The 17,850-nt window shown below is 50.9% G+C and overlaps 1 protein-coding gene across 1 annotated transcript in view; it reads right to left on the bottom strand.

The window, feature by feature from the left end:
• POLR3B (RNA polymerase III subunit B) overlaps window positions 1-17,850 on the bottom strand; it is a 209,271-nt gene that overhangs the window by 47,417 nt on the left and 144,004 nt on the right. The window contains 1 exon segment of the mRNA XM_075344277.1: window positions 10,241-10,399. Within this exon segment, the coding sequence (XP_075200392.1) occupies window positions 10,241-10,399 (159 nt within the window).

Genomic DNA, 17,850 nt, shown 5'->3' on the forward strand with positions numbered 1-17,850 from the left:
CACACATCCGATCACACGCACACGCACACATCCGATCGCATACACGCACACATCCGATCGCATACACGCACACATCCGGTCGCATACACGCACACATCCGGTTGCATACACGCACACATCCGATCGCATATACTCACACACACACTGACGATATCGCACATACGCGCTCTCACACTCACAACATCCGGAGATACCACATGCTTCCGGCCATGTGATCCTCCAGCAGGTCCTGGAAAGTCACTGCACGCACAGTATCGCCGCCGAGAAGCAAGCAATATCATCAGATGTTGTGAGTGTGTGGATGCGTTCTGATGTGTGTGTGTGAGAGTGAGTGTGTGTGTCTGTGTGTGTGTGTGTCTGTGTCTGTGTCTGTGTCTGTGTCTGTGTCTGTGTCTGTGTGTGTGTGTGTGTGTGTGTGTGTGTGTGTGTGTGTGTGTGTGTGTGTGTGTGTGTGTGTGTGTGTGTTCCGCCGCTGCAGGACCTTGATGCGCTCACCTGCTCCCAGTCGGCGTCTTGTAAGTATGATCGGGGGTCTTCTTTCTTCTGTCTTCTCTCTTCTGGGGGTGCCCGCTGCCTATAATGAAGTGTCCTGCAGTGTCTTTAACTCTTTCACCGCTGCATGACACTTCATTATTGACCGCAGCTACGTCTTATTTTCGGGGGGACGTCTTATTTTCGGGGAAACACGGTAGTAGCATAGATAAAGAGATCTTTAGGAAAAGTATTTTCAAAGATCTTATATCATATGCTAATGAGCGAGGGGACTAGTCCCCTGGGCGTCAGTTCTCCTGGCTAGTTGGCTCAATTAGCATGTTAGTACTCCTTGTAATGAATGTGCAGCGTCACAGGATGATCTCACTCACCTCTATGCTGCCATTGCGTCTGACTTCTGGATTTCGGCTCAGTGCGCATGATCCCGGACTTCCGGTTATGCACACCACATGAGTTTGAAGCAGTGATGCGTACACCCGACTTCATAGTGCACATGACCAAAACTCCGGGGTCATACGCACTGACCCGAAATCCAGTGTCGGGCGGCGATGGCAGCGGAAACGTGAGTGAGATCATCATGCATGTTAGCACGCCCACAAGGGTGTACTAACATGCTAATGGAGCCGACTAGCAAGGGGAGCAACGCCCAGAGGACTAGTCCCCGCGCTCATTAGTATACGATAACAGATTTTTAGAAATACTTTTTCTAAAGATCTCTATCTATGCTACCAGATACAAGACGGTTAGGCAGGGATTAGCAATATACACCCAGAACTGCTCATGGTTCTGGGGGCATACTGGACCTGTCCGGTTCCCTTTACAAACTTGCATTGCCTGAAATGCATCAGTTTTTAATATGGATCCTACTCATTTTTCACCTATCTTCAATAAAAATTCTATATTTTATTACCGGATGGTTGTGCCGAAGATTACTCCACACTTTTGTTTTACATTGGATTGTTGTGTTCACCAGCGTATCAGCACTTGACTGACTATGTCCTCCGCAAACTATATTTCAGCTACGTGGTGCACTTATCAATTTTCTCTATTTAGTAAGAATTTTAATGCATATATTATATCATTAGTAGTGATGAGCGGGCACTACCATGCTCGGATGCTCTGTACTCGTAACTAGTGATGAGCGGGCACTACCATGCTCGGGTGCTCAGTACTCGTAACTAGTGATGAGCGGGCACTACCATGCTCGGGTGATCAGGACTGGTAACTAGTGATGAGTGGGCACTACCATGCTCAGGTGCTCAGTACTGGTAACTAGTGATGAGTGGGCACTACCATGCTCAGGTGCTCAGTACTCGTAACTAGTGATGAGCGGGCACTACCATGCTCGGGTGCTCAGTACTGGTAACTAGTGATGAGTGGGCACTACCATGCTCAGTACTCGTAACAGACGCTCGGATAGGCTACACTCGAGTAGCTCGGGTGCTCGCAACTAGTGATGAATGGGCACTACCATGCTCAGGTGCTCGTAACTAGTGATGAGCGAGCACTACCATGCTCGGGTGCTCTGTACTCGTAACTAGTGATGAATGGGCACTACCATGCTCAGGTGCTCGTAACTAGTGATGAGCGAGCACTACCATGCTCAGTACTCGTAACAGACGCTCGGATAGGCTACACTCGAGTACCAGAGTATAATGAAAAACACTGGAAAACTAGAAAATCTTTTGAAAAAAAAAATGCTCGAGTTTCCCACTAACTTTCATTATACTCCGTACACGAGTATCGCCCATCTGAGTGTCTGACTGCTCGACTTACCAGTAGTTTTAAAAAAAAGAAAAAAAAATTGTTTAAAATTTGAATTTAAAGAAAAAAAAAAAAAAAGAAAAATGTTTTTGTTTGCTGCCATTTTCAAAATCAGCAACTTATTTTTGCTTTTTCCATCCACAGAGCTGGGTATTCACTTGTTGTTTGCATGCTGACCTGTAGCTTTTATTGATACCATTTTAGAATACTTATTGCATTGTGATAGATTTTCATTACTTGGGTTTTTTTTTTTTTTACTTTTTTTCTATGGCTCTTGCAGTAAAACAAAAACGGTGATTCTGGGATTTAATTTTTTGTTTTCAGTATTTAATGTACTATTTAAATAAATTAAAATTTTGATAGGAGCTTTTTCAGATGAGATATCAAATATATTTAAAAGAAAAAAAGAAGGGAATTTTGTTTACTTACCGTAAATTCCTTTTCTTCTAGCTCCAATTGGGAGACCCAGACAATTGGGTGTATAGCTATGCCTCCGGAGGCCACACAAAGTATTATACTAAAAGTGTAAAGCCCCTCCCCTTCAGCCTATACACCCCCCGTGCTGCTACGGGCTCCTCAGTTTTGGTGCAAAAGCCAGAAGGAGGAAAAATTATAAACTGGTTTAAAGTAAATTCAATCCGAAGGAATATCGGAGAACTGAAACCATTTAACATGAACAACATGTGTATACAAAAAACAGGGGCGGGTGCTGGGTCTCCCAATTGGAGCTAGAAGAAAAGGAATTTACGGTAAGTAAACAAAATTCCCTTCTTCTTTGGCGCTCCATTGGGAGACCCAGACAATTGGGACGTCCAAAAGCAGTCCCTGGGTGGGTAAATAATACCTCATAATAGAGCCGTAACGGCTCCGTCCTACAGGTGGGCCACTGCCGCCTGAAGAACTTGCCTACCTAGGCTGGCATCTGCCGAAGCATAGGTATGCACTTGATAGTGTTTCGTGAAAGTGTGCAGGCTTGACCAGGTAGCTGCCTGACACACCTGCTGAGCCGTAGCCTGGTGTCGCAAGGCCCAGGACGCTCCCACGGCCCTAGTAGAATGGGCCTTCAGTCCTGAGAGAACCGGAAGCCCCGAGGAACGGTAAGCTTCGAGAATTGGTTCCTTAATCCACCGAGCCAGGGTTGATTTGGAAGCTTGTGTCCCTATACGCTGGCCAGCGACAAGGACAAAGAGAGCATCGGAGCGGCGCAGGGGCGCCGTACGAGAAATGTAGAGTCTGAGTGCTCTCACCAGATCTAACAAGTGCAAATCCTTTTCACATTGGTGAACTGGATGAGGACAAAACGAGGGTAAGGAGATGTCCTGATTGAGATGAAAAGGGGATACCACCTTAGGGAGGAATTCCGGAACCGGACGCAGAACCACCTTGTCCTGGTGAAACACCAGGAAAGGAGCTTTGCATGATAACGCTGCCAACTCAGACACTCTCCGAAGTGAGGTGACTGCTACTAGAAAAAACACTTTCTGCGAAAGGCGTGCGAGCGAAATATCCCTCATTGGCTCGAACGGTGGTTTCTGAAGAGCCATCAGCACCCTGTTCAGATCCCAGGGTTCTAACGGACGCTTGTAAGGAGGGACGATGTGACAAACCCCCTGCAGGAACGTACGTACCTGTGGGAGTCTGGCCAGGCGCTTCTGAAAAAACACAGAGAGCGCAGAGACTTGTCCCTTAAGGGAGCCAAGCGACAAACCCTTTTCCAATCCGGATTGAAGAAAGGACAGAAAAGTGGGCAAGGCAAAAGGCCAGGGAGAAAACCCCTGAGCAGAGCACCACGACAGGAATATTTTCCACGTCCTGTGGTAGATCTTGGCGGACGTTGGTTTCCTAGCCTGTCTCATAGTGGCAATGACCTCTTGAGATAATCCTGAAGACGCTAGGATCCAGGACTCAATGGCCACACAGTCAGGTTGAGGGCCGCAGAATTCAGATGGAAAAACGGCCCTTGAGACAGCAAATCTGGTCGGTCTGGCAGTGCCCACGGTTGACCGACCGTGAGATGCCACAGATCCGGGTACCACGACCTCCTCGGCCAGTCTGGAGCGACGAGGATGGCGCGGCGGCAGTCGGCCCTGATCTTGCGTAACACTCTGGGCAACAGTGCCAGAGGAGGAAACACATAAGGAAGCTGAAACTGCGACCAATCCTGAACTAAGGCGTCTGCCGCCAGAGCTCTGTGATCTTGAGATCGAGCCATGAATGTTGGGACCTTGTTGTTGTGCCATGACGCCATTAGGTCGACGTCCGGTATCCCCCAGCGGCAACAGATCTCCTGAAACACGTCCGGGTGAAGGGACCATTCCCCTGCGTCCATGCCCTGGCGACTGAGAAAATCTGCTTCCCAATTTTCTACGCCCGGGATGTGAACTGCGGATATGGTGGATGCTGTGTCTTCCACCCACAGCAGAATCCGCCGGACTTCCTGGAACGCTTGCCGACTGCGTGTCCCACCTTGGTGGTTGATGTAAGCCACCGCTGTGGAGTTGTCCGACTGAATTCGGATCTGCTTGCCTTCCAGCCACTGCTGGAACGCTTTTAGGGCAAGATAAACTGCCCTGATCTCCAGAACATTGATCTGAAGTGAGGACTCTTGCTGAGTCCACGTACCCTGAGCCCTGTGGTGGAGAAAAACTGCTCCCCACCCTGACAGGCTCGCGTCCATCGTGACCACCGCCCAGGATGGGGGTAGGAAGGATTTCCCGTTCGATAATGAGGTGGGAAGAAGCCACCACCGAAGGGAAGATTTGGTTGCTTGAGAGAGGGAGACGTGCCTGTCCAGGGACGTCGGCCTCCTGTCCCACTTGCGTAGGATGTCCCATTGAAGAGGACGTAGGTGAAACTGCGCGAAAGGGACTGCTTCCATTGCTGCCACCATCTTCCCCAGGAAGTGCATGAGGCGCCTCAAGGGGTGTGACCGACCTTGAAGGAGAGATTGCACCCCTGTCTGTAGTGAACGCTGTTTGTCCAGCGGAAGCTTCACTATCGCTGGAAGAGTATGAAACTCCATGCCAAGATATGTCAGCGATTGGACCGGTGTCAGATTTGACTTTGGAAAATTGATGATCCACCCGAAACTCTGGAGAATCTCCAGAGTAACGTTGAGGCTGTGTTGGCATGCCTCTTGAGAGTGTGCCTTGACCAGCAGATCGTCTAAATAAGGTATCACAGAGTGACCCTGAGAGTGTAGGACCGCAACTACTGTAGCCATGACCTTGGTGAAAACCCTTGGGGCTGTCGCCAGGCCGAACGGCAGTGCCGCGAACTGAAGGTGTTCGTTTGCTATGGCGAAGCGCAAGAAGCGCTGATGCTCTGGAGCAATTGGTACGTGGAGATAAGCATCCTTGATATCGATCGATGCTAGGAAATCTCCTTGGGACATTGAGGCGATGACGGAGCGGAGGGATTCCATCCGGAACCGCCTGGTCCTTACGTGTTTGTTGAGCAGTTTTAGGTCCAAAACAGGACGGAAGGACCCGTCCTTCTTTGGAACCACAAACAGGTTGGAGTAGAAACCGTGACCCTGTTGCTGAAGAGGAACCGGGACCACCACTCCTTCTGCCTTCAGAATGCCCACCGCCTGTAGAAGAGCCTCGGCTCGCTCGGGAGGCGGAGATGTTCTGAAGAATCGAGTCGGAGGACGAGAGCTGAACTCTATCCTGTAACCGTGAGACAGAATGTCTCTCACCCAACGGTCTTTTACTTGTGGCAGCCAGGTGTCGCAAAAGCGGGAGAGCCTGCCACCGACCGAGGATGCGGTGTGAGGAGGCCGCAAGTCATGAGGAAGTCGCCTTGGTAGCGGCACCTCCGGCGGTCTTTTTAGGGCGTGATTTAGACCGCCATGCGTCGGAGTTCCTCTGATCCTTCTGAGGCCTTTTGGACGAGGAGAATTGGGACCTGCCCGCACCCCGAAAGGACCGAAACCTCGACGGTCCCCTCCTCTGTTGGGGTGTTTTTGGTTTGGCTTGGGGTAAGGATGTTTCCTTTCCCTTGGATTGTTTGATGATTTCATCCAATCTCTCACCAAACAGACGGTCGCCAGAAAATGGCAATCCAGTTAAGCACTTTTTGGAAGCCGAATCTGCCTTCCATTCCCGCAGCCACAAGGCCCTGCGTATTGCCACCGAATTGTCGGCTGCAACCGCCGTACGGCTCGCAGAGTCCAGGACAGCATTGATAGCGTAGGACGCAAATGCCGACGTTTGAGAGGTTATGGACGCCACCTGCGGCGCAGACGTACGTGTGAGTGCGTCAATTTGCGCCTGACCAGCTGAGATAGCTTGGAGTGCCCATACGGCTGCGAATGCTGGAGCAAAAGACGCGCCGATAGCTTCATAGATGGATTTCAGCCAGAGCTCCATCTGTCTGTCAGTGGCATCCTTGAGTGAAGCTCCATCTTCCACTGCAACTATGGATCTAGCCGCCAGTATGGAGATTGGAGGATCCACCTTGGGACACTGAGTCCAGCCCTTGACCACGTCAGGGGGGAAAGGGTAACGTGTATCCTTAAGGCGCTTTGAAAAACGCTTATCTGGACAAGCTCGGTGTTTCTGGACTGCCTCTCTGAAGTCAGAGTGGTCCAGAAACATACTCTTTGTACGCTTGGGAAACCTGAAACGGAATTTCTCCTGCTGAGAAGCTGACTCCTCCACTGGAGGAGCTGAGGGAGAAATATCCAACATTTCATTGATGGACGCAATGAGATCATTCACTATGGCGTCCCCATCAGGAGTATCAAGGTTGAGAGCGGCTTCAGGATCAGAATCCTGATCAGCTACCTCCGCTTCATCATACAGAGAGTCCTCTCGCTGAGACCCTGAACAATGTGATGATGTCGAGGGGATATCATAGCGAGCTCGCTTAATCGGTCTGGGGCTGCGGTCCGTGTCAGAGACCTCACCCTGGGATCCATGAGACACCCCGGGGAGGACATTGCTGTTCCAACTGAGGGGGACCAGGGGCAATGATTCCACAGTGCCCCTGGCTTGAGATGCCGGCCTGGACTGCAAGGCTTCTAATATCTTAGCCATAGTCTCAGAAAGTCTTTCAGTAAAAACTGCAAACTCCGTCCCTGTCACCTGGACAGTGTTAACAGGTGGATCTCCCTGGGTCACCCTTAGCAGAGGCTCCGGCTGAGAAAGTGCCACAGGGGCCGAGCATTGCACACAATGAGGGTCAGTGGAACCTGCCGGCAGTATAGCCGTACATGCTGCACAGGCAGCATAGTAAGCCTGTGCTTTGGCACCCTTGCTATTTGTGGACGCCATGCTGTTGTCTCCTCTGAGCAATACAGGAGGGGATATAGCCAAAAATCAATTGTGCACCATACAGTGTAAAGTATAGACTATAATGTGGGCACCAGAATTCCTGCCTGGGTCTCCCTGAGCTTGTCTCTCCTCTCCAGCGTTAGCAGAGCTGACAGGAATGGCTGCCGGCGTCCTGAGGAGAGGAGGGAGCCGTGGGCGTGACCCAGAAAAGTGCGGGAACTGGTGCCCCACTGTGCAGAGTGAGGGGGGTGGAGTATGCAAAGCATGCTCCAGCCCTCAGTGCTGCCGTCCTGTACAGCGTCCAGCCCTTCCCCTGACTGGCAGGGCTGGGGGCGGGAAGAAAGAGAGACTAGGCCGCAGAAGCCGGGGACTCGAGTAATAAGCGCGGCCGCCGTATAAGCGCGGTCGGCGCGGAAGTCCCCGGCGCACTAACAGTCCCAGCCGCGCCGCAGTGATCTCATGGCAGCGGCGGTCAGCGCGGCAGTCCCCCTACACACACACACTCAGCGACGCTGAGTGTATAGTGGCACAAACGCAGTCAGCGCTGCTGTCCCCAGTGCACTAGCACACCCAGCAATGCTGGAGTGTTGCTGTGCGCAGTCCCCACGGGGACACAGAGTACCTCCAAGTAGCAGGGCCATGTCCCTGAACGATACTCGGCTCCTATCCAGCAGGGTCCTCAGGAGCTGTGGATGGAGCACGGTCTCCTGTGCCTGGAGACCGATGGGATCCCACTTCACCCAGAGCCCTAATTGAGGGATGGGGAAGGAAAGCAGCATGTGGGCTCCAGCCTCCGTACCCGCAATGGATACCTCGACCTTAACAACACCGCCGACAAGAGTGGGGTGAGAAGGGAGCATGCTGGGGGCCCTGTTAAAGGCGTTGACCGGTATAAGGCTCTGTGCGCACACTGCGTTTTTACCTGCGTTTTTGCTACAGAAATTTCTTGAGAAAAAAGGTTATACCTTTCTGCAGACATTCCCCAGCAAAACCTATGGGGAAAAAAATAGCTGTGCGCACACTACGTTTTTTCTCAAAAAAATTCTTTCTGCAGAATTTCTTGAAAAAAAAGAATGAACATGTCACTTCTTTTCTGCAGGTACCTGCGTTATTTTCCATAGCTAATGGTAAAATAATGCGGGGACCAACCTGCGGAAAAACTCCACCAAAAACGCAGTAAAAATGCAGGTGTGTTATTGGTGCGTTTTTTTTTTAACGCAAGTGCGCTAATCTTTCAGACTCGAGAAATTTCTTGAGAAATTTCTAGTGCGCACAGGGCCTTAAACAATAAAGCGGGCTTTACACGCTGCGACATCGCTAATGCGGAGTCGTTGGGGTCACGGAATTCGTGACGCACATCCGGCCGCATTAGCGATGCCGTTGCGTGTGACACCGATAAGCGATTTTGCATCGTTGCAAAAACGTGCAAAATCGCTAATCGGCGACATGGGGGTCCATTCTCAAATCTCGTTACTGCAGCAGTAACGAGGTTGTTCCTCGTTCCTGCGGCAGCACACATCGCTGCGTGTGACGCCGCAGGAACGAGGAAGCTCCCCTTACCTGCCTCCCGGCTGCTATGCGGAAGGAAGGAGGTGGGCGGGATGTTACGTCCCGCTCAGCTCCGCCCCTCCGCTGCTATTGGGCGGCGGTTCAGTGACGTCGCTGTGACGCCGCACGGACCGCCCCCTTAGAGAGGAGGCGGTTCGCCCGTCACAGCGACGTCGCCGGACAGGTATGTATGTGTGACGGCTGTTGTGCGGCACGGGCAGCGATTTGCCCGTGTCGCGCAACAGATGGGGGCGGGTACCCACACTAGCGATATCGGGACCGATATCGCAGTGTGTAAAGTAGCCTTAAGTCTGTAGGCTACTGTAGATGTGTGAATCCTCACGTTCTACACGCTGCGGGGATTCGCCGGCGTCACAGTCGGGAATGGAGGTCGCGAGAACACAAGTACGCAATATACAAACCCCCGGGCAGAACACAGTTTGTCTGTTTCCTGCCTTATACAATACACTTGCCTTGACTGTAACGGAAACAGTCTAGTCGGATTCTGTATATGGCGGACTTGTGGTCAAATGACCTCCATTCTCAGTGCGTAAACTGGCGAATCCTCACATTGGCAATCAGTCCATTTATATGCCGCCCTCGGTGACTAACAGTGTCATCTAAATAATTAACAGCCGCTGGAGGTACAAATAGGTGTTGGCAACGTGACACAGCCTATGATATGCCGCCTATGATGCAGGCTCATCTCCTGAGCCCGCTTTACATGGCCGTCAGGAACCTGTGCTGAGACACGAAAGGCCACTTTACACACACAGATAAATCTTTGGCAGATCTGTGGTTGCAGTGAAATCATGGACATATTGTTCCATTTGTACACAGCCACAAACCTGGCACTGATTGTCCACAATTTCACTGCAACCACAGATCTGCCACAGATTTATCTCTGTGTGTGACAGGGCCTTTAGTCAAAGTTTGTTGAGGAATCTAATAATCGGCTTTTTCTGCTCTAGAACATAATATTTAAGGCAGACATGAGCTGGCATAGATTTTAGCTGCAAAATACTGGCATACGGCAGAACGCCCTGATTATCTATTGTAACCAATCATAGCTCAGTTTTATTTTCATGTAAATAGAAAATTCCTTGAAGAGATTAAAACACATGCATCGACTTGATGTCGTCTAACTTAATAGTTACCGGGTGAGCAGATGCCATCAGCGTCTAAGATTTCATGTCTCCAGATTGGCTTGCGTGTGTTGGCGTCCAACATGGGGCCCATCACTTTGTCGAACGTCTGGTTGCTGTAGCGCTTCAGCGTGCACTTGGCATTTTTGTAAACGAGACAACGTCCAAAGCCTGTGATGAAAAAAGGAACAGGGTAAGCCAAGGGTCACAAAATTAAGAGAGGTCTAATACTACGTGTGGAGGCAACCAACAACCCAAATATATCGTTCCACTAACCATTATATCTGAAATTCCAAAACTGCCAGAACCAGACAGGCGCTGGCCCACAAGGCTCGTTTTATTTTTAATATCACACATTTCATCTTTTCCATTAAAACATCTAATGAAAGTGTGCAAATGTCTGCAGGAGGGGGAGGAGGTGAGCTGTGATATTACTAATTGTAAATGGTGGATCCTGTGTTATCTACTGCATATAGAGGTGTTATGAGTCATTGTAAAGGAGGAGGAGGTGAGCTGTGATATCATCTAATGTAAATGGTGGATACTATGTTACTACTGTATGTAGATGTGTTATCAGACATACAGGAGTAGTGGAAGGTGAGCTGTGACATCACTTATTGTGAATGGTGGGTCCTGTATTATGTACTGTATATACAGTAGAACTGTTATCAGTCATTGTAAAGGAGGAAGAGGAGGTGAGCTGCAATATCATCTAATAATGTGAATGGTGGATACTGTGTTACTACTGTATGTAGGGGTAATATCAGACATTATACAGGAGGAGGTGAGCTGTGACATCACCTATTGTGAATGGTGGATCCAGTGTTACCTTTACTATATATAGAAGGTCTAACTTTCATAATAATCCTGTCTGTATAATAATGAGACTGCTGATATGTCCTCTGTACAGCACATAATGTGAGTCTAGTATAAGGCCTAAATTTCCTTTAAATGGCATGCCCACCACTAGAAGTAGCATGGGAGCTCATAGGATACTGAACTTCTGAAATTTATATGTAATAAGTTTCCTTGAGCTGTGGCTGTGGGTAGACCTCGGCTACTAAAACACAGACACTGGGGCAATCGCTGATTTTGCTGGTGAAAAGCACTGAGCATTCTCCCTACAGTGGCCGCCACAGGAGAACCGTAGTATTGCAAAACGTCAGGTCGGCAGCCCTGCAGCTAGTCCGTGAGCCCAGCCGAGCCGCCGGCGAGCCCAGCCGAGCCGCCGGCGAGCCCAGCCGAGAAGTCGGCGAGCCCAGCCGAGAAGTCGGCGAGCCCAGCCGAGAAGTCGGCGAGCCCAGCCGAGAAGTCGGCGAGCCCAGCCCAGAAGTCGGCGAGCCCAGCCCAGAAGTCGGCGAGCCCAGCCCAGAAGTCGGCGAGCTCAGCCGAGAAGTCGGCGAGCTCAGCCGAGAAGTCGGCGAGCTCAGCCGAGAAGTCGGCGAGCTCAGCCGAGAAGTCGGCGAGCTCAGTCGAGAAGTCGGCGAGCTCAGCCCAGAAGTCGGCGAGCTCAGCCGAGAAGTCAGCGAGCTCAGTTATTCTCTGCAGTGCCGTCGACACAATGTCAGTGCTGCAATCAAAAACAGACCCCTGGAACAGATGTGGAGACTCAGCGCTGGACTGATGGGGTGAGTACAGCCCATTTTGCAAGTTTTTGGGGAACAGGGGTTTTCCGAAACCCTTTTAAGATACGAGTTTCATGGCAAGTTTTGGTCTGCAACCTCAAATCTATCCCCATAGGTGGCAGGGTCACCATTGGACGGTCTTGAATTAAATTCCCATTAAAGGCCTGCATGTGCCTGTTAGAGACCCTCAGAGATGACACACGCACCGCACTCCAAGCTTCAATGCCCCCTGAGAAAGGAATGGCACCTCCAATTAACATCACTCACTGGACGGACGCCTCGGCGCCATTGTTCCTTACGGCAAAGCTCTGAGTCCTAGAACCAAAATAATAGGACTTTTCCCCTCCCCGCTCTCAGTAATGGGCACCGCGGGTTTGGCCACTTCTGCAGGACGCAGCTTAGGGAGCAGGCGACTGATGCCGGGAAAGAGACCGCATTTTACAAAGAGATGGGGGGGGGGAATATTTCTATTTACTTCCACTTGTGCTGACACGGGGCGAAATAGAAGCAAAAGCAGACGTTAATGTCACAGATAAATGTCTGGGAATCATTTCGTAGGAGCCTAGCAACCGCTGCTGGCCATCTTGTCTATTAGCGGGATGAAAAGACTGGCGTGTGTGGCGTGCATCTAAGGAAAGGTGATCCAAGTCCTCCTAACTGGAGACACTCATTTATTTCTCACTAATGACCCCCCCCCCCCCCAATCTCCCTCCAATTAGCCTGATAGAAAATAAAAGAAAAGGATAGTATTTGAGTGTAAACAGAAGGTAGGAATGAATAGACGCCGGGGATCACACGACCGCTCATCGTACATGTGCAGAAGAGCGGCGGAAACGGAATTTAGGGAAAAAAAAACGACCAAAAAGCATTCAAAGAGGAATTTTTGTTCAAAAATTTGACCCTAATCAATTGTACTGATGAAAAGAGCGAAAAATGCACATTTATCCGATCCAGTGCCACGTCCCTGGTTCACTACCGGTGCCATATATCACTAAGGCCAAGTCATTGGCTGCAGCGGTCAAGTGTGATATGTGGACATCACTGCTAAAGCCAAAAAACAGAAGACTAGGAGGTAGGAACACAGCGCATTGTACCTTTAACCCCATAACGACCGTGGGCAGTAATATTACGTCCTAGCGGTCATAGTGTTACTGCCCGCGGTCTGCCGCTGGCAATCGGCGCACATCTCAGCTGATTTTCACAGCTGAAATGTGTGCCCGCTGGGCACGAGCGGAATCGTTATCTGCCCGTGCCGTTTAACCCCTTAAATGGGGCTGTCAATAAGTGACAGCGCCATTATAGTGGCATCGGCGGTAAAGATTTACTCACCGGCCGATACCGGAAGTCACGTTCACATGATGACTTCTGTAGCTCGCTTTCAGTTTTACCCGGCCGAGAGCTGGGTGAGACATGAAACGAGTATATCTGCTCTTCACAGCTCTGTAGCTGTGATCAGCAGATATGGCAGAGCGATCAGACTGCTGATCCATATAGTCCCCTAGGGGGAAACTGGCAAAATTAAAAAAAAGAAGGGAATTTTGTTTACTTACCGTAAATTCCTTTTCTTCTAGCTCCAATTGGGAGACCCAGACAATTGGGTGTATAGCTACTGCCTCCGGAGGCCACACAAAGCATTACACTTAAAAGTGTAAGGCCCCTCCCCTTCTGCCTATACACCCCCCGTGGGATCACGGGTTCCTCAGTTTTAGTGCCAAAGCAAGAAGGAGGAAAGCCAATAACCGGTTTAAGAACAAATTCAATCCGAAGGAACATCGGAGAACCGAAACCAGTCAACATGAACAACATGTGTACCCGAACCAACAAAAAACCCTAAGCAAACAGGGCGGGTGCTGGGTCTCCCAATTGGAGCTAGAAGAAAAGGAATTTACACACTATGAAGAAAAAGACATGGATCGCACATCCCAAAAATACATTGATCTAAAAGCCGCTAGGCAAAATATTAAATAGAACATGAGGTTCTTTTGTTACCATTCTGATCAGATTGTATTAAGCCCACTGCCACGTCACGGCAAACCTCTTGAGTGGGTCCCTAACCTGACCTTTTTGTGTGGCACCGTGCACCGACCACCGCCGTAGCGACAAAGCGCCAGCAGGGCGGGCGACCTGGCGCCTCACAGCACCCATGCTGCAAGGCAAAGCCCCCAAGGCTCCAGGCCGCGCCGCCCCACCGACACCACACCACCACAACAGCAGCCACCACACAGCACCAGCACACAGTGAGAGGAGCTGTGCACTCACCTCCCACTGGCTCCCATATGTGAACTGGGAGCAAAAAGAAGGCTGACCCCTCTTGCAGTTTCCTGCTGATTAAAATCACCTGTGCCAAATGGGGAGAGTGCAGATCCAAGCAAAAAAAAGAGGGGGATAGAATGTTGTATAACACACTATGAAGAAAAAGACATGGATCGCACATCCCAAAAATACATTGATCTAAAAGCCGCTAGGCAAAATATTAAATAGAACATGAGGTTCTTTTGTTGCCATTCTGATCAGATTGTATTAAGCCCACTGCCACGTCACGGCAAACCTCTTGAGTGGGTCCCTAACCTGACCTTTTTGTGTGGCACCGTGCACCGACCACCGCCGTAGCGACAAAGCGCCAGCAGGGCGGGCGACCTGGCGCCTCACAGCACCCATGCTGCAAGGCAAAGCCCCCAAGGCTCCAGGCCGCGCCGCCCCACCGACACCACACCACCACAACAGCAGCCACCACACAAAAAAAAAAAAAAGGTCAGGTTAGGGACCCACTCAAGAGGTTTGCCGTGACGTGGCAGTGGGCTTAATACAATCTGATCAGAATGGTAACAAAAGAACCTCATGTTCTATTTAATTTTTTGCCTAGCGGCTTTAGATCATTGTATTTTTGGGATGTGCGATCCATGTCTTTTTCTTCATAGTATGGTATTTATATCAGTCTATCCCCCTCTTTTTTTGCTTGGATCTGCACTCTCCCCATTTGGCACAGGTGATTTTAATCAGCAGGAGACTGCAAGAGGGGTCAGCCTTCTTTTTGCTCCCAGTTCACATATGGGAGCCAGTGGGAGGTGAGTGCACAGCTCCTCTCACTGTGTGCTGGTGCTGTGTGGTGGCTGCTGTTGTGGTGGTGTGGTGTTGGTGGGGCGGCGCGGCCTGGAGCCTTGGGGGCTTTGCCTTGCAGCATGGGTGCTGTGAGGCACCAGGTCGCCCGCCCTGCTAGCGCTTTGTCGCTGCGGCGGTGGTCGGTGCATGGTGCCACACAAAAAGGTCAGGTTAGGGACCCACTCAAGAGGTTTGCCGTGACGTGGCAGTGGGCTTAATACAATCTGATCAGAATGGTAACAAAAGAACCTCATGTTCTATTTAATTTTTTGCCTAGCGGCTTTAGATCATTGTATTTTTGGGATGTGCGATCCATGTCTTTTTCTTCATAGTATGGTAAAAGGAATTTACGGTAAGTAAACAAAATTCCCTTCTTCTTTGTCGCTCCTAATTGGGAGACCCAGACAATTGGGACGTCCAAAAGCAGTCCCTGGGTGGGTATAATAACCCCTCGTGATAGGACCGTAAAAACAGCCCTACCCTACAGGTGGGCCGTCGCCGCCTGAAGGACTTGTCTACCTAGGCTGGCGTCCGCCGAAGCGTAGGTATGCACTTGATAGTGTTTGGTAAAAGTGTGCAGACTCGACCAGGTAGTCGCCTGGCACACCTGCTGAGCCGTAGCCTGGTGTCGTAATGCCTAGGACGCACCCACGGCTCTGGTAGAATGGGCCTTCAGCCCTGAGGGAACCGGAAGCCGAGCAGAACGGTAGGCTTCAAGAATTGGTTCCTTGATCCACCGAGCTAGGGTGGATTTGGAAGCTTGCGACCCTTTGCGCTGACCAGCGACAAGGACAAAGAGTGCATCCGAGCGGTGCAGGGGCGCCGTGCGGGAAATGTAGATTCTGAGCGCTCTCACGAGATCCAACAATGCAAATCCTTTTCACATTGATGAACTGGATGAGGGCACAAGGAAGGCAAGGAGATATCCTGATTAAGATGAAACGGGGATACCACCTTAGGGAGAAACTCCGGAATAGGTCGCAAGACCACCTTGTCCTGGTGAATCACCAGGAAGGGAGATTTGCATGACAGTGCTGCTAGCTCGGACACTCTCCGGAGAGACGTGACCGCTACTAGAAAGGCCACTTTCTGTGAAAGGCGAGAAAGGGAAACATCCCTCATAGGCTCGAAAGGCGGCTTCTGAAGAACAATTAGAACCCTGTTCCGATCCCAGGGCTCTAACGGCCGCTTGTAAGGAGGGACGATATGACAGACCCCCTGCAGAAACGTGCGTCCCTGAGGAAGTCGTGCTAGGCGCTTCTGAAAAAATACAGATAGCGCTGAGACTTGCCCCTTGAGGGAGCTGAGCGACAAACCTTTTTCCAACCCGGATTGCAGGAAGGAAAGAAAAGTAGGCAAACTAAATGGCCAGGGAGAGACTCCCTGAGCAGAGCACCAAGACAAGAATATTTTCCACGTCCTGTGGTATATCTTGGCGGACGTTGGTTTTCTGGCCTGTCTCATGGTGGCAATGACCTCTTGAGACAATCCTGAACCCGCTAGGATCCAGGACTCAATGGCCACACAGTCAGGTTCAGGGCCGCAGAATTCTGATGGAAAAATGGCCCTTGAGACAGCAAGTCTGGTCGGTCTGGTAGTGCCCACGGTTGGCCTACCGCGAGGTGCCACAGATCCGGGTACCACGACCTCCTTGGCCAGTCTGGTGCGACGAGGATGGCGCGGCGGCAGTCGGACCTGATCTTGCGCAGCACTCTGGGCAACAGAGCCAGAGGTGGAAACACATAAGGAAGCCGGAACTGCGACCAATCTTGAACTAAGGCGTCTGCCGCCAGAGCTCGGTGATCGTGAGACCATGCCATGAAAACTGGGACCTTGTTGTTGTGCCGAGACGCCATTAGGTGGACGTCCGGCATCCCCCAGCGGCGACAGATCTCTTGAAACACGTCCGGGTGAAGAGACCATTCCCCTGCGTCCATACCCTGGCGACTGAGGAAGTCTGCTTCCCAGTTATCCACGCCTGGGATGTGAACTGCGGATATGGTGGAAGCCGTGTCTTCCACCACGTCAGAATCCGCCGGACTTCCTGGAAGGCTTGCCGACTGCGAATTCCTCCTTGGTGGTTGATGTATGCCACCGCTGTGGAGTTGTTCGACTGAATACGGATCTGCTTGCCTTCCAGCCACTGCTGGAAGGCTTGTAGAGCAAGATACAGTGCTCTGATCTCCAGAACGTTGATCTGAAGAGTGGACTCTTGCTGAGTCCACATACCTTGAGCCCTGTGGTGGAGAAAGACTGCTCCCCACCCTGACAGATTCGCATCTGTCGTCACTACCGCCCAGGAGGGGGGTAGGAAGGATTTCCCTTTCGACAATGAGGTGGGAAGCAGCCACCATCAAAGAGAATCCTTGGCCGCCTGAGAGAGAGAGACGTTGCTGTCGAGGGACCTCGACCTCCCGTCCCATTGGCGGAGAATGTCCCATTGTAGTGGACGCAGATGAAACTGCGCGAAGGGAGTGCCCCTATTGCTGCCACCATCTTCCCTAGGAAGTGCATGAGGCGTCTCAAGGGGTGTGACTGACCGTAAAGGAGAGATTGCACCCCTGTCTGCAATGAACGCTATTTGACAAGCGGAAGCTTCACTACCGCTGAGAGAGTATGAAACCCCATGCCAAGATATGTTATCGACTGGGTCGGGGTTAGATTCGACTTGGAAAAGTTGATGATCCCCCCGAAACCCTGGAGGGTCTCCAGCGCCACGTTCAGGCTGTGTTGGCATGCCTCTTGAGAAGGCGCCTCGACCAGCAGATCGTCTAAGTAAGGGATCACGGAGTGTCCCTGAGAGTGTAGGACTGCAACTACAGCTGCCATGACTTTGGTGAAGACCCGTGGGGCTGTCGCCAGACCAAAAGGCAGGGCTACGAACTGAAGGTGTTCGTC

This window comes from Anomaloglossus baeobatrachus, chromosome 4, assembly GCF_048569485.1.
Source record: "Anomaloglossus baeobatrachus isolate aAnoBae1 chromosome 4, aAnoBae1.hap1, whole genome shotgun sequence".
Taxonomy (NCBI): Eukaryota; Metazoa; Chordata; class Amphibia; order Anura; family Aromobatidae; genus Anomaloglossus; species Anomaloglossus baeobatrachus.